The sequence below is a fragment of the Phacochoerus africanus genome, chromosome 2, assembly GCF_016906955.1.
Source record: "Phacochoerus africanus isolate WHEZ1 chromosome 2, ROS_Pafr_v1, whole genome shotgun sequence".
NCBI classification, from domain to species: Eukaryota; Metazoa; Chordata; class Mammalia; order Artiodactyla; family Suidae; genus Phacochoerus; species Phacochoerus africanus.
This window is the reverse complement of record NC_062545.1, coordinates 16,310,093-16,334,391: the sequence shown is the minus strand read 5'-3', so window position 1 is coordinate 16,334,391 and position 24,299 is coordinate 16,310,093. Positions and strand designations below refer to the sequence as shown.

The window sequence follows — 24,299 nt, the reverse complement described above, 5'->3', positions numbered from 1 at the left end:
CTCCAGCTTTGTTCTTCCTTAAGACTGTTTTGGCTACTTTGGGTCTTCTGTGTTTGCATAAAAATTTTAGAGTATTTGTTCTAGTTCTGCGGAAAATGTAATTTGTCCTTTTTTTTTTTTTTTTTTTTTGAAGTCTGACAAGGACCATTTGGGTAATTTTTTCTTCTTTTTAGGGCCATACCTGTGGTATATGGAAGTTCCTGGATGAGGGGTCTATTCAGACAGCTGACCTATGCCACAGCCACAGCAACACTGGATCTGAACTGCCAGATCCTTTTAACCCACTGAGTGAGGCTAGGGGGTCAAACCTGCATCCTCACAGACACTATGTCAGGTTCTTAACCTACTGAGCCACATCAGGAACTTCTGATTTGTCTTTGATAGGGATTGCATTGAAGTTGCAGATTGCCTTGGGTAGTTACAGTCATTTTAACAATATTAATTCTTCCAATCCATGAATACAGTATATCTTTCCGCTTGTGTCATTTTCAATTTTTTTCATTAGTATCTTATTTTTATCTAGTTTTCTGAATACAAGCCTTTTACCCTCCTCAGTTAGATGTATTCCTGGGTATTTTATTCTTTTTGATGCAAATTTAAAACTGGATTGCTTTTTAAATTTCTCTTTCTGATAGTTCACTGGCAGTGTGTATAGAAAGGAAAATAATATTCTGTGTATTAACTGTGCATTCCTGCACGTTTTCCTTCCCATGTTCATTTATTCTAAGAGTTTTCTATGGTGTCTTTAGCATTTTCTGTATATAGTATGATGTCATCTGCAAACAGTGACAGTTTTACTTCTTCCTTTTCAATGTGGATTCCTTTTATTCCTTTTTCTTATTTGATTATTTCTACTCCTGGCAATCTAAAGAGTCAATGCAACTGACATCACTTTGCCAATATTATTATTATTTTGGCTATGGCATGTAGAAGTTCTTGGATCAGGGATTGAACCTGAGCCACAGCAGTGATCTGAGGCACAGCAGTGACAACACTAGATTCTTAACTGCTGAGCCACCAGTGAACTCTGAAAACCTATTCAATATTCTTGTTCTTTGGCAGTCAAATCCTGAGAATTTTAGCAAGTAAGCAATGTCTATACTCAGCGGCGATACAGATAAGACCTCCTCATAATATAGCTGATTTTAAGTTTATTTATCACACTTTCTCCCCTCACCCTGTTCTTGAAACAGTAGAGAACCAAAGAGTGGTAGAAGCATTATATGCTTCATTCATAAACAAGAACTTTCTTAAAAAGCAAACCTCAGATTTCCCATTGTGGTTCAGCAGAAACGAATCCAACCAGGAACCATAGGTTGTGGGTTCAATCCCTGGCCTCACTCAGTGGGTTAAGGATCTGGCATTGCTGTGTGCTGTGGTATAGGTTGCAGACGCAGCTCGGATCTTACATTGCTATGACTGTGGCATAAGGTCTGCAGCTACGATTGGACCCCTAGCTGGGGACCTCCACATGCCCCAGGTGAGGCCCTAAAAAGCAAAATAAATAAATAAAATAAATAGAGGAGGTTTGTTTAAAACAAAAAGTGAGCCTCCTTTTTGGGTTATTATTATTATTATTATTTTATTTATTTATTCATTTTTGTCTTTTTGCCTTTTCTAGGGCCGCTCCCGAGGCATATGGAGTTCCCAGGCTAGGGGTTGAATTGGAGCTGTAGCGGCTGGCCTGCGCCACAGCCACTGCAACACAGGATCTGAGCCGTGTCTGCAACCTACACCACAGCTCATGGCAACGCCAGATCCTTAACCCACTGAGCAAGGCCAGGGACCGAAGCCGCAACCTCATCGTTCCATTAACCACTGTGCCATGATGGGAACTCCTGGGTTGTTATTTTTACCCTACTTTTAACCGAATAATTCTACTTTTGCATTTAGATACATTAAAGAGCATTCTGAAAGTAGTCATCAACCTCTAAAATATTGCATTAAAAATTTTAAAAATGCAATGGTGAAATTGTTTAAGCCAACTGCAAATATAATAAAAATCTCAGTTACCCGAAATGTTTGGGAAATAATAGCTAACATTTATTGAGCACACACCAGGTACCAAAAAAATGTTATCTCATTTATCCTATAAAAACTCTATGAGGCAAGTGTTAAAAATAATTTTACATATAAGAAGATAAAATTTAAAAAGACCAAATAGGAGTTCCTCTTGTGGCTTGATGGTAACGAACCCAACTAGTATCCATGAGGATGTGGGTCCATTCCCTGGCCTCCCTCAGTGGGTTAAAGGATTCAGTGTTGCCATGAGCTGAGGTGTAGGTTGCAGACGCAGCTCAGATCCAGTGTTGCTGTGGGAGTGGTGAAGACCAGCAGCTGGAGTTCTGATTTGACCCCTTGCCTGGGAACTTTCATATACTGCAGGTTTGGCCCTAAAAATATAGCAAAAAAAAAAAAAAAGACCAAATAGTTCATGGTAATACATCCAGAAACAGCAGAGCTGGTGCTTAAATATAGGTCTACCTGATTCCAAAGCCCACACTCTTTATCATCACGCTATATTTTTAAAAGCTTTATATGTTCCTGCTTTAACAAGCAAATCATATTAATTCAATTTAATTTATCCTGGACAACGGATTTGCTGAACATAGTACTTCAGGATCTACATAAAATTTCTTAGGGTATAAAAGTATAGCTATAACATGAAAAAGGTAAAAGACGTTGAGCTCTATAAACCACAGATGGTTGTAAGGCTTACAACCCAAACCTGAGCTGACAGACCAGGGCAACCCTGGCACTGATAATACTGCCTAAGGCCCGAGGTATCAGTTACCTTTCCATATCCCTCCTTGTTTCAGGAACTAACACAGAACTGCGCTGCTAAGAGTACAGAGATAAGGACTACAGCACTATGGTGAGAGGGACTTGAGGGAACTGATCATTCAAATGCACAAAGGCAAGTGACCTCCAGAAATGGAGAGGAGGGGGAATATGACGATGGCACAAAATCTAGAGCTAAATGCACATGTGGGAGTTCCCTGGTGGCCTACTGGTTAAGGATTTGGCACTGCCACTGCTGTGGCTCCGACTGGATCCCTGGCACAGAAACTTTCACATTCTGTGGGTGTAGCCAAAAAGAAAAAAGAAAAAGAAAGGAAGAAAGGAAGAAAGGAAGGAAGGAAGGAAGGAAGGAAGGAAGGAAGGAAGGAAGGAAGGAAGAAGAAAGAAAGAAAGAAAGAAAGAAAGAAAGAAAGAAAGAAAGAAAGAAGAAAGAAAGAAAGAAAATAACAAGAAAAAGGAAGAGCTACATGCACATCTGTACTTTTATCAACACAGACAGTTGTGTTCAGAGGTGTCAACTGGCTGGTTACTGGATGAGGTTCTCAAGCAGAATTACACAGACTGCAAATTTAGAAAAAAGAACTTTGAGTAGGGGCTAATATAATGTTTTGAAGAGGAAGATGGGCAGCACTGGGGGCTTTACATTCGCTGTGACCCAGTTTCTCCTTTGCCCAGGTGGTGTGGAGTGAGTGGTCCTTTTGGTACTGCAAGTCTGACAAGTTATCCTGTACTTTAGCATTTCGCAGGGGACAGGGAAAGGTGGAAGCAGAAGGGACAGAAACTGAGTCCTTAGATTCCCACATGCTTCTGACTCCAAGGGAGTACAAGCCCTCAATTAATATTAATTAGCACTGAAAGCTTAGTTTTTAAATCTCTTTCCCATCAGTAGGAACCAGAGTTTCCTGGGGAAATGGGGGAAATACAGTAAGAGCCCGAAACATCCTATCGTGTCAGAAAATGAGGAGGTGCTCAGAGAACAATGACTACAATTCAAAAAGACTTAAGATCCAGTTTCAAGAGGCTACTGCTCCTCAAATCTTGAACAATTTAAGCATCAAAAAGATAGTGACAGACTTTAATTCAGTGAATAAAATAAGAATCCTTGAGTCCATAGTGATAAAATTAGGGAGTTCCCGTCGTGGCGCAGTGGTTAACGAATCCGACTAGGAACCATGAGGTTGTGGGTTCGGTCCTTGCCCTTGCTCAGTGGGTTAATGATCCGGCGTTGCCGTGAGCTGGGGTGTAGGTTGCAGACGCGGCTCGGATCCTGCGTTGCTGTGGCTCTGGCGTAGGCCGGTGGCTACAGCTCCGATTCGACCCCTAGCCTGGGAATCTCCATATGCCGCGGGAGCGGCCCAAGAAATAGCAACAACAACAACAACAACAAAAAGACAAAAGACATAGTGATAAAATTAAATCAAGGAGAAGGGAGAGAGCTCTTTCTTATGGTTCAATGTCAATTAATTAATGTAGGTGAGATAATGAATGGCATTAGGAAATCATATTTCAACTATCAAAGGAATAACTGATTCAGGCAAGAATCACTGGAGGCTAGGACAAGTGTGTGAAATTTTAATGAGAGATATGATATTTATATAATCATAAAGTATCTCCCCACAAATTACCAAAAGGAGAAAAAGAGTAACTTTACCATGGAGAGGCTTGGCAAACACCATCCTAACCAAGTGACCCAATTTATCATAAGCAATAGAACAAAGAAACATCCTGTGTTTCATTCATTACATGATAAACTTAGAAGAACAAAACTTCACTTCAGTGGTATTCTTGCCAAAAATGCACCACCTTAATCTAATCATGAGGAAACATCAGGCCAACCCAAATCAAGGAACATGCTACAAAATAACTCTTAAAACATTAGGACAAAAAAGATAAAGGCTGAGGAAATGTTCACACGAAAGAAGACTAAACACACGTGATGACCAAATGTAACATATGCTTCTACAGTGGGTCCTGGGATGGAGGGGGCTGGTGAAAACTATAAATGACATTATTAGGATAACTGGCAAGATTTTATGAAGGTCTGTGGATTAGGTAACAGTTCTATATCAGTGTATTTTTGATCACGGCATTGAGTTTATGTGAAAGAATGCCTCAATACCTGGGAAATCAGCTCTAAAATATTTAAGGGTAAAAGGGCATGATATCCACAACTTTTTTTTTTTTTTGTCTTTTTTAGCCTGCACCTGCAGCATATGGAGGTTTCCAGGCTAGGGGTCGAATTGGAGCTGCAGCTGCCAGCCTACGCCACAGCCACAGCAGCACAGGATCCAAGCTGCATCTTCTACCTACATCACAGCTCACAGCAACACCGGATCCTTAACCCACTGAGTGAGGTCAGGGATCAAACCTGTGTCCTCATGGATGTTAGATTCGTTTCTGCTGAGCCATGAAAGGAACGCCTCCACAACTTACTTGATGTTTTTAGGAAAAAAAGTATACGCAGAGAGAAAATGATAAAGCAAAAGGGGCTATTAACTAATAAAACTGGGTAAAGAGTATGTGGAAGTTCCTTGTGCCAATCTTGCAACTTGTTTGCAAGACTGAAATTATATCAAGATAGAAAGTTACAGGAGTTCCTGTTGCAGCTTAGCGGAAACAAATCTGACTAGTATCCACGAGGACACAGGTTCAATCCCTGGCCTTGTTCAGTGGGTTAAGGATCTGGCATTGCCACGATCTGTGGTGTAGGTCACAGATGTGGCTCGGATCTGGTGGTTGCTGTGGCTGTGGCGCAGGCCAGCGGCTACAGCTCTGATTCGACCCCTAACCTGGGAACCTCCATATATTGTGGGTACGGCCCTAAAAAGACCAAAAAGAAAAAAACAGAAAAAAAAAAGAAAGTTACAAAGAGCACCAAAAAATATTTGTTGAATGGTGAGTGGGAAGAATCCTAGCCTAGGTGGAGAACGGCTATGGGCTTTACTATAGCAGCAGATATAATTACTAAAAATTATTAAAATTTGTTGTCTTCATTTTTAAGGATAATAACTCTTTCACTTATGAAAATCAGTAACATTTACCTTTTCTTCTCTTCCTTTATTCTGTTCTTTCTTTTCCCGACAACGAACAGTTTTCCCTCTGTCATTGTGAAGATTGTGTGTAGATGGACGGTGACCTCTGACAGCCGTACTTGGACGATTACCGTGTGCTTTGGCGTCACTGTACTGAGGAGACTGACGTTTTCTAGGTCCTGGTGAGGGTCTAATCAAACACAAGATCATGAAAATCGTATCAGCTCTTGGAGTGGGTCCAACTGTAGGTGAACACACATAGTGTGTAAGTTAAGAGCCTATGAATTAAAGAAGCAAAGGCAATAAATGAACCCAAGAAGAAATGAAAAACCTGAGGTCACTGGAATCTAAGATCTAACATTATACCAGACACAGCTGTCTGCAGGGCAGTATGGTTACATGGTGGAAATATTGGAAGGCAAATGACCATCACCTCTCTTTTGAAAGGAAATAGCTGATATCCTTGTATATTGAGGATAAATGAAAAATTAGTCTGTTTCTTGGAAACTTCAAAGAGAGCAATAATCAGAGAAGAGAGTTTTATCAAAATACAGCATTAATCAGAATTCCCTGATGGCTCAGCGGGTTAAGGATCCAGCATTGTCACTGCTGTGGCTCTGGTTACAGCTGTGGCACAGGTTTCATCCCTGGTCCCAGGGAACTTGTGGATGCCAGAAGTGTGGCCAAAAACACTAAGAGCAGCAATACACAACTTGACCTATCTATTATTAGTTCTACTCTGAAATTAAGAAAATGTAATCATAGCAGTTCCCACTGTGGCATAGTGGGTTAAGGATCCAGCATTGTCTCTGCAGCAGCATGGGTCATTGCTGAGGTGTAGGCTTGATCCCCAGCCTAGCACAATGGGTTAAGGGTCTGGCATTGCTGCAGCTATGGCTCAGATTCGATCCTCAGCCCGGGAATTTTCATATGCTGCAGGCATAACCAGGAAAAAAAAAGTAATCATGAATGCAGGAAAATATTCACTTTATTTCTAACAACAAAAAAGGGAAAAACAACCAATAAGAGCATGGCTAACTATGTAGGTTATATCCATTAAAAGAACATCAAGGAGTTCCCATCGTGGCACAGTGGTTAACGAGTCCGACTAGGAACCATGAGGTTGCGGGTTCAATCCCTGTCCTTGCTCAGTGGGTTAAGGATCTGGCGTTGCTGTGAGCTGTGGTATAGGTTGCAGACATGGCTTGGATCCCGAGTTGCTGTGGCTCTGGCGAAGGCTGGCTGCTACAGCTCCGATTCGACCCCTAGCCTGGGAACCTCCACATGCCACGGGAGTGGCCCAACAAATGGCAAAGAGACAAAAAAAAAAAAAAAGAATATCAAAAAACAACTTTTTTTTTTTTGCTTTTTAGGGCCACACCTGCAGAATATGGAAGTTCCCAGGCTAGGTGTCAAATCAGAGCTACAGCTGCCAGCCTACACCACAGCCACAGCAATGCCAGATCCAAGCTGCATCTGCAACCCACACGACAGCTCACCGCAACGCCCCATCCTTAACCCACCAAGCGGGGCCAGGGGTTGAACCTGCATCTCCATGGATACTAGTTGGGTTTGTTACCACTGAGCCACAACAGGAACTCCCTCAAATAACTCTTTAGAAGCAGCAGAGAATAAAGTCTGAGATGACTTATAAATTATCAATGTTTACAGTCTGAGGAGTAAATTACTTAACCTATCTAAGCTTAAGTTTCCTCACCAGAAACTGGGGCTAAAAAATTTAGTAGCAACCTTCTAAGACTGTTTTGAGAATTAAATAATATATGTAAAGCAATTAACATAGTACTTGGCACACAGTAAATGTATGATAATTGTTGTCTATTATTAATTAAAAAAAACAGGGTACAAAGTTATACATTATGGATACAGCACAACTACAACTATGAAAATAAACAATGCACAAAAGACAAGAAGTTGTAGAGTTCCTGTTGTGGCTCAGTGGTTAACGAATCCGACTAGGAACCATGAGGTTTCGAGTTCAATCCCTCGCCTCGATCAGTGAGTTAAGGATCCAGCGTTGCCGTGAGCTGTTATGTAGGTCACAGACGTGGCTCAGATCTAGCGTTGCTGTGGCTCTGGTGTAGGCTGGCGGCTAAAGCTCCGATTAGACCCCTAGCCTGGGAACTTCCATATGCCTCAGGTGAGGCCTTAGAAAAGACAAAAAAAAAGACAAGAGGAGTTCCCGTCGTGGCGCAGTGGTTAACGAATCCGACTAGGAACCATGAGGTTGTGGGTTCGGTCCTTGCCCTTGCTCAGTGGGTTAACGATCCGGCGTTGCCCTGAGCTGTGGTGTAGGTTGCAGATGCGGCTCGGATCCCGAGTTGCTGTGGCTCTGGCGTAGGCCAGTGGCTACAGCTCCGATTCGACCCCTAGCCTGGGAACCTCCATATGCCACGGGAGTGGCCCAAAGAAATAGCAAAAAGACAAAAAAAAAAAAAAAAGACAAGAAGTTGTGCTAGGGTGACTATATGATTTTTCCCCTACTTTTATGCATTTTCTAATTTTTCTTTAATGAGCAATGGCTGTACTTTTTAAGAAGTATATTCTAAAGTAAAACAGAAAATATATATAAAGTGCCTAAGAGTAGGCGAAATTTTTAGTATATATTCAGAAGACATCAGAATCAATAACAGAATGTTAGTACTTTTATCTGGAGCTGAAGAAAAAGTGGCTAAGAAACACTCAGTACCCGTTAGCTGATTTTAAACTGGAGGAAGAACACTTTGGTATGGTAACTTTTCAAGGTGTGATCCACGGACCATCTCTAACAGAATCACCTGCAGATTCCCAGGCTCTACCTGCTATTATACCAGAATCAACATTCCTTTTTTTTTTTTTTTTTTACTTCTATTCCAATTTTTTTTAATTACTCAATGAACTTTATTACATTTATAGTTGTAGAATCAACATTCTTAATGAGTACCCCAGGAGATCTTTTAAGTATGCTAGAGTGTGAGAATGACCGGTATGGCAGAGAGTACCTGCTTTGTTATTAAATATATCTTGGTTCAAATCCTGGCCCCACCAGTTATTAGCTTTGTGATAATAGGAAAAGGCTACTTAACCTCATTGTACCTCAGCTATCTTATCCAAAACACAGAGAAAATATGACTTATTTGGAAGGCTTATTATGAGAAATAAATATTGCGTAGCCAATATTAGTGTTTAGAACCCTGTGAGCACTCAATATCTAGCCCCATCATAAAATACGAACAGGAATTAACAATTACCATGACAGAATCTTTGAAAAACACCTGAGCAATGTCCTAATACAAGATTCTCAAACTGGTTAAGGGGAAAAGAACCTGAAAGTCAAGGTTCTTTGTAGAATGTTATTACACATAAATACACTTAAACCCACAATTCAAACTGGGAAATCTATCATGTCAGTAAAACAGATAAACAGGAGTTCCCGTCGTGGCGCAGTGGTTAACGAATCCGACTAGGAACCATGAGGTTGCGGGTTCGGTCCCTGCCCTTGCTCAGTGGGTTAATGATCCGGAGTTGCCGTGAGCTGGGGTGTAGGTTGCAGACGCGGCTCGGATCCCATGTTGCTGTGGCTCTGGTGTAGGCCTGTGGCTACAGCTCCGATTCGACCCCTAGCCTGGGAACCTCCATATACCGCGGGAGCGGCCCAAGAAATGGCAAAAAGACAAAAACAAAAAACAGATAAACAACATCCACTTGCACATCAGTGAGTTAAAAAAATACGCAGTGAAACTAAGTATAATTGGCTGTTTAGAGCATTTCAGTAAATTGTTCACTAACTGTTCATTTGCTGGCACCAGGTAATAGGCAGCTGAGGGGAAAAAATGCCAGAGAAAAACCTACAATTGAGAATACTCAATCTTTTTTTTCTGTGAATTAAAAAGCCCATTCTTCCATTTTAGCAGCAGTATAGCTTAATAAATAGCAGTATTCTGTGGTAGCTTTTTAAGAACTGCTGTTTAGTCTAATTCCCTCATGTGACATAACGAAAATATGGGCCTAGAAAGGGTACATGATTTTTCCCAAAGCTACACAGAGTGGCAAGAATAGAACTAGAGTCCAGATATTTCAATCTCCAGCTCCATGCTCTTTCTATAAGATAACAGTGTCTCCACTACTTTAAGGTCATTCATAAAAGCATATTTTTGGTCAATTTCCACCTAAATTAGTTTATTGAAATGGGTCATAGAGGTATATGATATACAATTTAAGAGTTACAAAAGGTACTCAGTAAAAAATCCTCTCCCATTCCTGTCTCTCAGCCCCCAGTTCTCCTAGACATAAACAATGCCATTAGTTTTCTATGCTAGTCTGTTTCTTAAAGGGTCTTCACTTACCTTCGTTCAACAGGTACAGGCAAGGACCAGACTTCTCCCTCAGATGCTGGAAGCTCATGTTGTGCAGCTTTGAGTGGAGTGCTGTCTAGTTTAAAGCTCTCTAGTGTTTTCATGATATCCTTAACATGTTTAGCTTCCACATTTATTTCCTGCCAAACCTGGTTTTAAAGGAGAATATGGCTCTTTAAATTTCTATAATTAATATATCACTGCTAAGATTAAGGTGGGCCATTTATTAAAGATGTTATAAGCCTCCATTTTGACACGAGATATCCTAAGCCATACCAAAATATTCTGTTGAAATTTTAATAGTGGTTCATGAATCCTTTAATTGGAAAATTAATTCTGAAAAAATAAATATTCTGGCTAATTAAGCCATGATACTGACCTATGGTTCTTGTTCAAAGTGAACATAAAGTTCCAATTTGGCTCAGTGGTAATGAACCCAACTAGCATCCATGAGGACTCGGGTTTGATCCCGGGCCCTGCTCAATGGGTTAAGGATCCGGTGTTGCTGTGAACTGTGGTGTAGGTCACAGATGCGGCTCGGATCTGGTGTTGCTGTGGCTCTGACGCAGGCCAGTGGCTACAGCTCCGATTAGACCCCTAGGCTGGGAATCTCCATATGCCACGAATGTAGCCCTAGAAAAGACAAAAAAACAAAACAAAACAAAAATTAAAATAAATAAATAAATAAAATGCTGATCAGAATTCACTAATTTCATAATTCACTAATGGATTACATCCCACAGTTTGAAAAATATTGCTCCAGAAGATAAATGGCTAAATTCACATTCAACCAATTTTTTTGACTCAACTTAAAAAACCATTTATATATATACATGTGTGAAATACTGAATGAAGTTGCTAATGTTTGGTTTTAAAGCTAAATGATTTAAATATCTTTATAAAAAAGCTTAGACTTTTTAAGTAAAAGTCGCTGGCCTAAGTCTCTTAGTGACAAACTTAAGACTATGATATAAAGTATTTTCTCCATCTAATGCAAAATTTTCAGAGACAGATTTAGGGAAAGAGATTCAAAGAGGCAGGCTATTTCTGTATTTAAAGCAATTAAGGACAAATATGGAATACTATCAATAAAGCAGTTCAGCAGAACCTGAGGGGTAAGATTCTACCTAGAACACCAGCTCAAACAGACTAGTAATTTCCATAACATTTTCTTCCCACGACACCATTGAACCTTACTATAAATGCCACCTTCAACTGGGCCTATAAATTCTATACTTTCTACCTATGAATTCCTACCGGTCTTCAATGACTAAAGTTCCTCACATGAGATTCAACTGTGGTCTGCTTCATGATCTTCTATGGAGAATACAGAACATATAAGGATCAGGTGTCTGGAGTTCCCGTCGTGGCTCAGTGGTTAACGAATCCGACTAGGAACCATGAGGTTGCAGGTTTGACCCCTGCCCTTGCTCAGTGAGTTAAGGATCTGGTGTAGCCGTGAGCTATGGTGTAGATTGCAGATGCAGCTCGATCTGGCATCGCTGTGGCTGTGGTGTAGGCCAGCAGCTACAGCTCCGACTCGACCCCTAGCCTGAGAACCTCCATATGCTGTGGGAGTGGCCCAAGAAATGGCAAAAAAGACAAAAAACAAATAAATGAATGAATGAATGAATGAATCAGGTGTCATCTGCACTTTCAACCACGGCTTAATAAAGTCAATTCTAATCTTATCAGGCAAAAAAAAAAAAAAAAAGATCTAGAAAAAAAGATTTTATAAAAAATACTATTAGATTCCAAAAACTGGAATAATTGAGTAAAACTCATCATAGTGATGACAGTGAATATGGACAGATATAACAAATCAAGCGTTAAGTAACATTATATACATATCCATGTAATAAATTATTTCAAGGTGTAGCTGGAGAAGCACTACTTAAATCTTTTCTTCTGAATATTTTAAACCATTAAAACAAACAGCAGTCATGATTCTTACCTGTTGCCATTTCTGCTGGAGGTATGTGTCTTTGACTGAGTACAGATACTTGTTCATTTGGTCAAGAACTCCCTGATAATAAACCATTGCAGAATCATAATTTCCCAGCAATGCATATTCACGGGCCAATTTTACATTCTCACTAATCATAAGCAGACTCATGCTCATTCATAAGCTAAAAAAGAAAGAAACATTTCATATTTTATGTCTGTTAAAAATAAGCACTACAATTTTGCTTTTTTTTTAAGTATACTTTCAGAATTCCCTGATAGCTCAGCAGGTTAAAGATCTGGCATCGTCACTGCTATGGCTCAGGTTGCTGCTATGGGGTAGGGCTTGATTCCTGCCCTGGGAATTTCTGCATGCTGTAGGTGTGGCCAAAAACAACCAACCAAAAGGTATACTTTTCAAGGATTCCCAAAGCAGCTCACAGTCACACACACTGTATTTTCCATCTCTACACACTTGCTCATGCTAATTTCCACTCCTTCAAAGAAATTTCTCAGTTCCCACAGTCAAACCCTACCTATGTGTCAAAGCCCCACTCAGATGGCAATTCTCCCAGTATGTGTACCCTTTGAACTTCTCAGCTTGAAATAGGCTCTCCCCCTTTTAAAGTCCCCCAGCACTGCACTGGGCTTTCACCTCAAGGTGTTTGTCTACCGTGAATCTCGAAGTCCTTTGAGACCAGGATTTACAGCAGAAAGGACCGACAAGGTAACTCAGTACACGACACAGAAGTCTTACTGAACAGCTGCAGAACAAATGTAGAATGCTACATCATTTTTTGGGAGGCAGTGTGAAACAGCAGAAAACAAAAATGTGTTTTGCAGCCCTGCCTGATACCTTGACTATAGCCTGTGAAAGATCCTGAATCAGAGGCACCCAGCTAAGCCATGCCCAGAGCCTGACTGAGAGAAACTGTGAAATTTTTGTTTGTTTCTTTGTTTTGGCCACACCAGTGACAAGCAGAAGTTCCTAGGCCAGGGATCAAATCCAAGCCACAACTGTAACCAGAGGTGGCTCTGACAATCCTTAGCATGCTAAGACACTAGGGAACGTCAACATTTACTGTTTTAAGCCATTAAGTTTTGGGGTTATTTGTTATGAAGCAATACAGCTAAGAACTGAGGTCTATAAGTAATTCAAGACTAAGCATCTGAGGTCCTAAAGTAAAGGAGAAAAATCCCATGACTTTCCAGAGTCATGACCACTGATAACATTCCACCGCAATAAAAGCTCCATGGCCAGGGACCATGGCTCTTTGTTGTGTGATGGATATGTCCCCTGCACTTAGATCATGCGTCCTTCCACACAGCAGATACTCAGTGGCAAATCTTTGAATGAATGAACACTGCCAGGTTTTGTCAATGATTCCTTACCTTTGTCCAGTTTCTGACCGTCAGCACTCTCACATTCCTTGATCCTCAGAACTGTCAGAGACTGCTTCTGCTCTGAAGCTATTCATCCCTAACAGTGAGCAGCAGGTTAGAAGAGCACAGCTGGGGCCAGCTGCTGAGAGTATATAGCAGAGCTGGATGAGCATGGGCAGCAAGACTCTTGCATCTTTTCCTTCTCTCCCTCTTTTCCCTAACAGACTCCCTCTTTCTTCCCTCCCTACCCCACTAAAAAAATCTAAAATAAGTTGTTACTTTTATCTAGGTGGTCTTTTGCTTTTTTGAGGGCCATGACTCAAGGTCCAAAAAACACACAGAAGCCACTCCAGACCTTCTTTAAGGGTTCTGTGTTATGGATACTTCTTTCTGGTCAGATAAAATTCCTTAGGAGCCAATGAATTGCCATTTTCTAACAAACAAATGTAAAGTCAATCCAAGGCCACATTAAAAATGACCTGAAAAATTCTTGGTTATCAAGAAACAATGTGTTTACTGAAAATGTATCAAAGTACCAAGCAATGGGGTGGGGGGATGTGCTTGGGTTGTGGGATGGAAATCCTGTGAAATTGGACTGTGATGATCATTATACAACTACAGATGTGATAAATTCATCGGATAATAAAATAAATAAATAAATGGGCATGACAATCTGGAAGAGAAAGAACAAACTTGCGGATTATACTGCCAAATTAAAATATTTAATAAAAATCACAGTAATTAAAATAATGTGACATTGGTACTAGAATAGACAAACCAATAGGAGAGAGTAAAAGTCCAGAAACAGACTTACACATATGTGGTGGGGGAAAAAAATATTCTTTTCAATAAATGATTCTGGAACAATTGGATAGTCTTATAAAATGAGCTTTGACCACTACTTCTCTACTTCTTACCATACACAAAAAATTAACTCGAGATGGATCATTTACTTACATGGTAAAACAATAAAGCTTCTGAAGCAGACCAAAAAAAAAAAAAAAAAAACCATGCAATGACTAAATGTTAGACAAAAATAAATCTTTCTATTCCTTTAGTATCTCTAAGATATTCTTCTTCTTAAATGAATGTCAACACTATAAATTCATGAGATTCTTCAATTTTTAAGAATATATCAGAGTTCCCATCGTGGTGCAATGGTTAACGAATCTGACTAGGAACCATGAGGTTGCAGGCTCGATCCCTGGCCTTGCTCAATGGGTTAAGGATCCGGCGTTGCCGTAAGTTGTGGTGTAGGTCACAGACGCGGCTTGAATCCTACATTGCTGTGGCTCTGGTGTAGGCTGGCAGCTACAGCTCTAATTAGACCCCAGCCTGGGAACCCCCATATGCCAAGGGAGCAGCCCCAGAAAAGGCAAAAAGACAAAATATATATATATATATATATCTTTATTGTTGCTAAAATTACATTACGAAGACAGAAACTGGGTCTACCCGACACTGTATCTGGCAATACTTGAAGTGAATATATGTGAAGAAAAGCCTCTAGACCAAATTTTAACCACAGTGAACTGTAAGCATTACCTATTGGTTCAATTAATAGAACAAAAATGAGGGAGTCCCTGTTGTGGCTCAGTGGGTTAAGAACCCAACTAGTATCCATGGGATGTGGGTTCGATCCCTGGCCTCCCTCAGTGGGTTAAAGATCCAGTGTTGCTACAAGCCATGGTATAGGTCACAGATGCCGCTCAGATCCTACACTGCAGCTCTGATTTGACCCCTACCCTGGGAACTTCCATTCGCCTGGGATGTGGCCCTTAAAAAAACAAACAAAAACAAAAATGAGATTGCCCGAAAACGCTGACTACTAGTTTTTAAAGAAAGACTATTACAGAGAAAAATAACCAAGAGTTCCCTTGTGGCACACGGATTACAGAACCAGCACTGGCACTGCAACAGCTTGGCTTGCTGCTATGGTGCAGGTTTGATCCTTGGCCTTCGAACTTCCACGTGCCACAGAAAAGAAAAAGAAAAAGAAAAAAAAACCATAGCTGATGTATGTGTTACCTTTTTAACCAGTCAAGAAGCTTAAAAAACAAAAAACAAAACCTCAAACCATTGTTGTAAAAATAAATTCAACATTGTTGTTAATACAGTAAATTCTACAAGATTCTCCAATCCTTAGTATTTGTCAGAATTGTGATACCAGTTTCAAAATAAGATGTGGAATCAGTTGCAGACTACGTGCCTAGTACTGAATCCACAGAATGTAAAGCCATTTGAATTACAAATGCCATAAAGGAGCATTATATAGCTTTCCATAGCCTGAGAATGTTGGAAAGCCGAACGGCACTGCTTCTTTTTTTCGGAGGCATGATGTAGGCCACAAGTTATTAATACAAGACAAAGAGTTTTTCCACTACTTCTCTGTGTGAGAACTCACTGATTACAAAAACCATCTCCTCTGGAAAAGGAAATAAGGCTGTACACTAAGATATTTAAGCCTGCACAACCATCACAAGAATCTTTCTTAACACCCTGGTGTTCTATCATTATGACTAGGTGGCAAAGATCTATGGCACACATTCTAAAACATTAGGAATGTCCTCAGCAGTTAAAAAAAAAAAAAAAGAGGAAAACATAAATGAGTGCTTTCAAGAGAGAAGGGTGCAAACAAGGATGTGCTGATGGAACTTGGTAACTGATACCAAAACAGCACTTCGCAGTTTAAAGGAAATTAGTTAGTTTTGATCAAATACGGGCGTGAGACTATCCACTGCAAGGCATTAAGGATCCACATGCACCTCTAACGTCATTACCACATGGTATACAGTATGAAACAAAGTTTCCAGGGATATGTTTTCTGAAAGGTATCAACTCTAAACAAAAAGGGCCATAGGCCTCCCAGATTAAACTAAGTAGAAAGAAATGACATCCTCAACAATATCACACCTACCTCACAAAATGTAAGAAAGTAAGCTGCATCGCCCAAGTCAAGGCTTTGGGAGTTTTTCAGGAGAGAGGGTTTCAGGCGGAGGAGTGGACGAATTTGGGACAGGACTGGTCAAAAAAGCAAAGAAGTAAAAACAGGTTCTCTGGGCCGAAGACTTCTCTAATGACACAGGCCTAGTGTGGGATTGGCAGGAGCCCCAAAAGTCTCTAGCTGGAGCGGATTCCTCCGTCACCAGAGCCACAGGTGTCAGCAACAATAGCGAGGACCTAAGACCTCGGCGCAGGCACCGGCAGGTTCACAGCAGAATGCGCAGCAGGATCGCATCACAGGCTCCCGAGTCCCTTTCCGACCCGGGGTCGGGAGTCCCCCAGGACACCGGGAGGACGAACACTCACCTGTGGCGGCCAAGGTTCCTCGGGAAACCGCCCACCGCCAGGCGGAGGGGAAGGGCCGAGCCGGGTTCGGGGCAGCGAGGAAGGAGGGCCCTGCCCTGCCCTGTCCTGCCCGAACCACCTTGCTCTGTGATCACTGAACCAGCACTGAGCCAGCACTGATCCAACCGTCACCGGTCCCTGATGCCGCTTCAGCTCGCCGAGAATTTGAACGCAAACGCGCCCGGGGCACTTCCGGTGCCGGAGGTGGCCTCCGTGACTCGGACACTCGCGGGGCGCCGCCCCGGGAGCGAGGACGCCGGGCGGCGTGCGCGCGCCGGACGCCGGCTGGGCGGGGCCGAAGGAGGTGCTGCCGGCGAGGGCGCGCCTGCGCAGTCCCGCGTCACCGCTTCCTCAGCGCGGAGCTGAAACTAACCGCTCTGCCGTTCCTCAGTGTCTTTTTCGAAGTACCTGCTCACTTTTCCTCCAGTTCGATTTTCATCACACTCAGAGGTTAGGAGGTCAGAGTGTCGAAGGTTCACCAATTCGTTTATGACAATCCTGTTTTTAGAACCAAGTACTCAGAATTTGGCCGAGGCGCTGGCCACGACATAACATGAATAAAATAGGGAATGGGTAACAAAGATATTCGGACGCAGTGCTGGTGGTATTTTATTTTCTTGATTTTTGTGGTCACCGTTTCAACACAAACAATATAAAATTACGTTGCACGATGTATGGAAACATATACTCTAGAGTCTCCAGTCTCAATTTCCATCCTCTACCTGCCACGGAAGATGGAATAGAGGCTCTTAAGACACGTTTTCCTCTAGGAGTGCATGGTAATTAAGATTCTAATTTTAAAGCATCCCATTAATTTAATACAGACTTACATGAAGACAATTCAAGGAAAATACATCCATTCAGTCCACAAATATTTGTTGAGCAACTACTACGCGACAGATAGCATTGTAGGCACTGGGTATATAGTGGTCAACAAAATAGAAATGTCTCCTGGCGTTTAAATTCTTGTAAAATTTGTAACTAAGTAGAAAATAATAGTTTTGCTATGATGAATATGAACTATTGTAATGGAGCACAGGAAAGTATAATTAGGATATCTTTTTGAAATAAAAAAAAAAAATTCAGGGAGGTATAGATTAATTACCCCAGCTAGGCTTCATTTTTTTTATGAATGAAAAGGTATGTTGAATTATAAAGGGAATTTATAGTTTAAAAACTTCTCAAAGGGGACAAAATGAATACATATTAAATGATTGCATTTATATGAAATTCTAGAACAGGCGAAACTAGTTTACAGTAACAGAAAGTTGGTCGGTGTGTGCTTGAGGCTGGATTAAGGAATGGGAGAAATGGAAAGAATTGGAAGGCAAAAAGTCCTGAGGAAATGTTTTGAGGTGATGGAACTAGAGTAGGTGAATATATTTATTAAAAACTCATTGAACAGTACCCATAAAATGGATGCATTTTATTGTATGTAATTTATACCTCGATGAAATTAATTTTTAAAATTAAAAAAAAAATAATAAAACAACCCTCCCAGAGTTCCCATTGTGGCTCAGCAGATTAAGTACCTGATGTGGCCTGTGTGGTTGCTGGTTCCATCCCCTGCCTTGTTCAGTGGGTTAAGGACCCAGCATTGCAACAAGCTGCCCCTGTGATTTGACCCCTGGCCCGGGCACTTCCATATGTCTCTGGTGTGGCTGTGAAAAAAACACAAACAAAAACCATCCCAAGAGTGGCTTACACTTACTACTTCTGTTTCCTCGCTAGTAGTACTAGTCCAGGAAGACTAGGGTACCTTGTAGTAACCAGTAAATTGAAGAGATTTCAAACAACAGGAATTTTTTCCTTCTCATGTATTCTACATGTTCATAGTAGAGCAGATGCAGACACTGGGACCCCTGATAATGAAAAAAAGAAAATGAGATAACTTGCATTACTTCTGCCTGCATATGAGAGATGCCACTTCTGCCCACATTTCATTGGCCAGACCAAGGCATGTGGCCAAGCCCGATTTCAGAGGGATGGGATATCGAGCTCCCCAGTGTGCCCTGAAGGAGAAACGATATCTGTGTACCACCTTCATGACCACGACACCAGTCATTGCTTCTTTTACAGGGTGGCTTCTACAACCACTGTCCTTCTAAAATCATTGTATTCCCACTGGGACTCAAAAAATTGGAGATTATTTTGTTCCTGGTGAATGGTGAGATTAATTTGGCAGGTTCAAAGAAGACATAAAGGGAAGTTATGGGAAAGTAAGTAAAAAGGTAGGTGCCAATAAAGAGTTTCATCAGTTGGCACAACGGAGCGATCTCCAACATGTTCAAATGAAGGCCTCATGTATACAGGAAATAGATTAATTCAACAACTGTGAGTAGAAAGGTTTGGAGGGGAGAGAGAATAGAGTGGGAGACTGTTGTAAGACGTGCTGTGACCTCTGAAATTACACAGAAGGGAAAGACATGAAGACCATCTCTTGGAGTTCCCATCATGTCTCAGTGGTTAACGACCCCAACCAGTACCCATGAGGATGCCGGTTCAATCCCTGGCCCTGCTCTCCGGCATTGCTGTGAGCTGTGGTATAGGTCGCAGACGAGGCTCGGATCTCGAGTTGCTGTGGATGAGGTGTAGGCCGCCAGCTACAGCTCCGAATCGACCTCTAGCCTGGAAACCTCCCTATGCCGAGGAGGGTGCAGCCCTAAAAAGAAAAAAACAACCAAACAAAAACCCACCTCTTGACATTATGCAAGTAAGTAAACTTAATGAAGTTACTTACTTCCTCCATTTAACAGGGGTAATATCAGGCATATTGTAATTAGGTATTTGTAGAATGAATTAATATGTTAAGTCCTTAAAAAAAAAGAATTTGGAGACACTTTTTACATTTTCTCAGAGAAATCTAAAAGGACTTTCAGGACCAGTTTTAATCACCTGGTCTACTGCCTGTGGCCGTCCCCCTCCGCCTACATCAAAAATTTAAGCCATCTCTTGGGATACAGAATATGTATAAGACTAGAAAACTGTAACCATGATTTAAAATATGCTGAATTTTTAGATTGTTACAGTGTTTGCAGCAACAAACTAGCACAGATCCCCAGTGCTGTTCACTCACCTTATGCACATTAGGAAGAATGTGGAATTCCAGCTTCTGGAGTTCCCATCGTGGCTCAGCAGAAACGAATCCGACGAGTATCCAGGAGGATGTGGGTTCAATCCCTGGCCTTGTTCAGTGGGTTAAGGATCCGGGGTTGACCTGCGCCGTGGTGTAGGTCACAGATGAGGCTCAGATCCTGAGTTGCTGTGGCTGTGGTGGAGGCTGGCCGCTGTAGCTCTGATTCGACCCCTAGCCTTGGAACCTCCATCTACCTCAAATGTGGGCCGAAAAAAGAAAAAAAAACAAAACAAACAAACAAAACCAGAACAAGGGAACAAAAATAACAGCTCCCATCACAGACCTGCTACTCCCAGATTGCTGAATGCCATTGGAAAAAAATCACACCACCTTGAAGACGGATGCACCACAACTGCATGATGTCTGACCCACCTGAAAGGTTTTTTTCCCTGCATATCCCACCTCTGTTATCTATCTTACTCTTCACATTAATTATTTCAAAACTTTCACCACTGACCTCAAGCCGGCCACCTACCCCTCTCATCCTTTCAGTAAAGCCGGCCACCTACCCCTCTCCACCTTCAGAGAAAACAGAAGCTATCAGCTTGGAATTCCCTCAACTTGCTCACTGAGGCAAAGCCGGCCGTCTGCCTGCCACATACTCATTCTCCTCAGAACAGAACCTAGCTTGATTAAATGGGGCTACCTGGAATGAGTAGTTTTGAGTCCTGCTGCTTGCCACTGACAAAATCAAACCTCAGAGATGCTTTTAATTAGAATGCTAGCATGTGGCCAGTGGCTACAGCTCTGATTTGACCCCTTGGCTGGGAACCTTCTTATGCCATGGGAGCAACCATAAAAGACAAAAAAAAAATTACAATGCCAGCAACATGAGATGGTGGACTCAATGTCCGTACCTCCAAAAAACCACCTTCGAAGATTCTGCTTGGCCATGAATTTTAAAGGGACAGTGGGGAGTAATCTCGATTAACCATTGAGATAGGTCGGGGGGTCAGAGTCCTCGAGATGCCCCACCACATGCAGGCTCATCGACGTTCGTGTGCTCTTCCTCCAGATGTTATCTGGTTCACACTGTTTGGAGATGACTGAAGGGGAGGCTAGGGAAGAGATCTGGTCATCTGTTAATTACTTACTCTTCATTTCTACCTCTTTGATCTATGGAAAGAACCAACAAGTTAGGCAAAGTATTGTGTGATCAGTTCGTTACAATATTGCTTTGCTTAAGTGGCAAGAAAAGGGGCTTCCTGCTGAGGGTGTTTTCCTGTAAAGAGCTGCTTACTCAGGGACTGCGTTTTCCAGACTCATAGGCAGCTAGGTGTGGCCGTGGATCTAAGGTCTAGCAAGTGGAAGAGCTGTATTCCACTTTTAGGAAGGTATCTGAAAGGGAAAGGCTCTGAAAATCCCCTTTTTACTCACTCCATCCCCTCTTTTCAGCAGAACAGGGAAAAGAGTGTAAGCAGCCAGCTGCTCACCACAAATGGCCTTTAGTATATGGCCATATGATGAAGATGGAAGGGTGGAAGAGAGGAAGTGTGAGCTGACCTCGTGGAGCTGCTGCACTGGGTGTGGACAGATGGCTAACTCTAGATATTGAAGGTCTAAGCAATGGTTGTTTTGGGGTTTCATATGCAGCGTAACCTAATCCTAGTACTTTTACTCTCCAATTTACAAACGTCTCCACCTCATACTTGACCTTTGGTTTTTTTCCTTTTATCTCAATTAAAGTGTATCTTCCTTTGTCTAAGTCCAGATCATCCACTAGAACTTAAAGATTTTGTTTTTTATTTCCATTTTAGGTACGTATAGTTGGATAGGCAATGCATTTACATGGTTCGAAATTTAAATGATACAAAACCTTATATAGTGAGAAATCTTTTTACTTCTCTTGCTGCCTAAGAAAACCAGTTTCCATTCCCAGAGACGATAACATCAAATTCATTAACTACCTTCCAGAGATACTTTTATTTATTGGGCCTCTCACAAGCTTTCTCATCATCTGCCAGTTTATGTCTTTAATCAAGGAAAATTTCCTTCTGGTAACTTCCTATAGCTTCTATATTCTTGTGGGATTCCGTCTTTACACTTGGGAGAATATTTTTCTTTACATTGTCACAGTTATAAGAGCCATTGTACTGTCTTTGTTTGCCAACTCTAGATGTAGGAAATAGGATCTAGAGGTGACCGTGACAGTGTTTCCTTTTGAAACTGGGTCGTTTTTATTTTTTTTAATTTTTATTTTGTTTTTTGCTTTTTAGGGCTACACCTGAGGCATATGGAGGTTCCCAGACTAGGGGTCGATTGGCGATACAGCTGCTGGCCTACACCACAGCCACAGCAATGCATGATCCAAACTGAGTTTGAGACCCACACCACAGCTCACGGCAACGCCAGATCCTTAACTCACTGAGTGAGGCCAGGGATTGAACCCTCAACCTCATGATTCCTAGTCGGATTTGTTTCAGATGCACCATGACGGGAACTCCTAGGTCATACTTTTATATATTTTTTTAGGTCAGGTAAATCTGGAGTGTATCCTGGATGTTGGATATATTATGTTACATCTGGATTGTGTGATATGACTCTGGGAGTGTTTTGTTTTGTTAAGCAGGTCAATTTACTTGGTTTGATTCTCATCTCAAATGTCAGCTCAATTCTTTGATTCTTAGATAAGATGCTTGAATTCATCCCTACACGTGTGGTTCATGATTCAGCTAGAAAATATGGCCTTTCTCTGGCAAGATCTCATGAGAATGAGACATCTAGTGCCATTCCTCTCCTCTGGGGGTTGTCCAACCAGAATCTGCCTGCCTGCTCTAGTTCCACTCGAGTATCTCCCCCTGCCCCCCCGCCGCCACAGCTGTGGCAACACTGGATCCTTAATCAACTGTGCTGGGCTGGGAATCGAACTCACAACTCTTGAGACAACACTGTGTCCTTAACCCGAAGCGCCACAGCAGGAACTCTGCACTTGAGTATCTTTAGGAAGGTTTTTCTTTTTCATTTTTTTCCCCGAGTTTATAGTTGTTATACGTGATAAAGACAATACATCAGGAGCTTACTGGGTTATACTAGAAGCAGAATCTGGAATTGTCTTTCAATTATGTCATTTGGTTGACAGTTGGATAATAAACTTGAAGGATGAGAATGAAGTCAAAGCCTCCAGTTAGAAAGTTACTTAAGTTTCTTGGTAGCTCAGCAGGTTAAGGTTCCGGAGTTGTCACTGTTAGAACTTGGGTTGCTGCTGTGGCACGGGTTTGATCCCTGGCCCTGGAACTTCTGAATGCCACAGGTGGGGGCCCCCAAAAAAAGTTATTACGGGAATTCAAGCAAGAGCTGATGAGGGCCTTAACCAAATTAGTTTAACAATGAGGATGATGATAAATTAGAGAAAAACATACCAAGTAACTGCATTTCATGACTCACTGCATAGGAGAGAGTCAAAGTGTAAAATGACCTCCTTAAATTGTTTTGCAAATCAGATTACACACTAACACAGATTATACACTATATTGGGGTACAAGTTCAGCATTAACAAATTACACACACACACATACATATATGACTTTTTTTTCCCCCTGCTTTTTAGGGCCACACCCATGGCACATGGAAGTTCCCAGTGAGGGGTCGAATTGGAGCTACCGCTGCTGGCCTATACAGCCACGGCGTCTGCAACCTACACCACAGATCACAGCAATGCCGGATCCTTAACCCACTAAGCAAGGCCAGAGATCGAACCTGCATCCTCATGGATACTAGTCAGATTTGTTTCCGCTGTGTCACAATGGGAACTCCCTTCTTTTCTTTTTTAACTTTTCTTTAAGTGTTGGCAATTGATCAGACCAGGCTGAACAGACAGCCCTGCCTCACACAGTCTTTCAGGTAATCAAGTTTTATTAATTTTGTTAGTCCACCATCACTAGGGTGTTTTCCCAGTTTTCGTGGTCAATATAAAATTGTGACTCTGTCCATGTTGCATCTTGTGGGAAGAGGGAAAGAAGTGGAGGAGTTTCCGTCGTGGCTCAGTGGCTCCGACTAGGAACCATGAGGTTGCAGTTTCGATCCCTGGTCTTGCTCAGTGGGTTAACGATCCGGCGTTGCCGTGAGCTGTGGTGTAGGGTGTAAGTCGAAGACTTGGCTCGGATCCTGAGTTGCTGTGGCTCTGGCATAGGCCAGCAGCTACAGCTCTGATTGGACCCATAGCCTGGGAACCTCCATATGCCGCAGGAGCGGCCCTAGAAAAGGCAAAAAGACAAAAAAAAAAAAAGAAGAAGTGGAGAGCAAACAATAAAATTGAAATGTATCAAGTCAAATTAGCATATATCACACCTGCTCACATCCCAG

At 41.8% G+C, this 24,299-nt stretch overlaps 1 protein-coding gene across 7 annotated transcripts in view; it reads right to left on the bottom strand.

The window, feature by feature from the left end:
- KATNA1 (katanin catalytic subunit A1) overlaps positions 1-17,135 on the bottom strand; it is a 29,295-nt gene extending 12,160 nt beyond the window's left edge. The window contains exons 1-6 of one of the 7 annotated variants that reach the window (XM_047769968.1): positions 16,823-17,135; positions 16,431-16,534; positions 13,523-13,655; positions 12,141-12,315; positions 10,178-10,335; positions 5,844-6,024 (exon numbers count right to left, since the gene is read on the bottom strand). In XM_047769968.1, the coding sequence (XP_047625924.1) occupies positions 5,844-6,024; positions 10,178-10,335; positions 12,141-12,308 (507 nt within the window). In that variant the 5' untranslated portion in view covers positions 12,309-12,315; positions 13,523-13,655; positions 16,431-16,534; positions 16,823-17,135. The remainder of the gene's footprint in view (positions 1-5,843; positions 6,025-10,177; positions 10,336-12,140; positions 12,316-13,522; positions 13,656-16,430; positions 16,535-16,822) is intronic. The other 6 variants (XM_047769970.1, XM_047769971.1, XM_047769966.1 and 3 more) reach the window with 6 other exon arrangements.
- Positions 17,136-24,299: the final 7,164 nt, after the last annotated feature.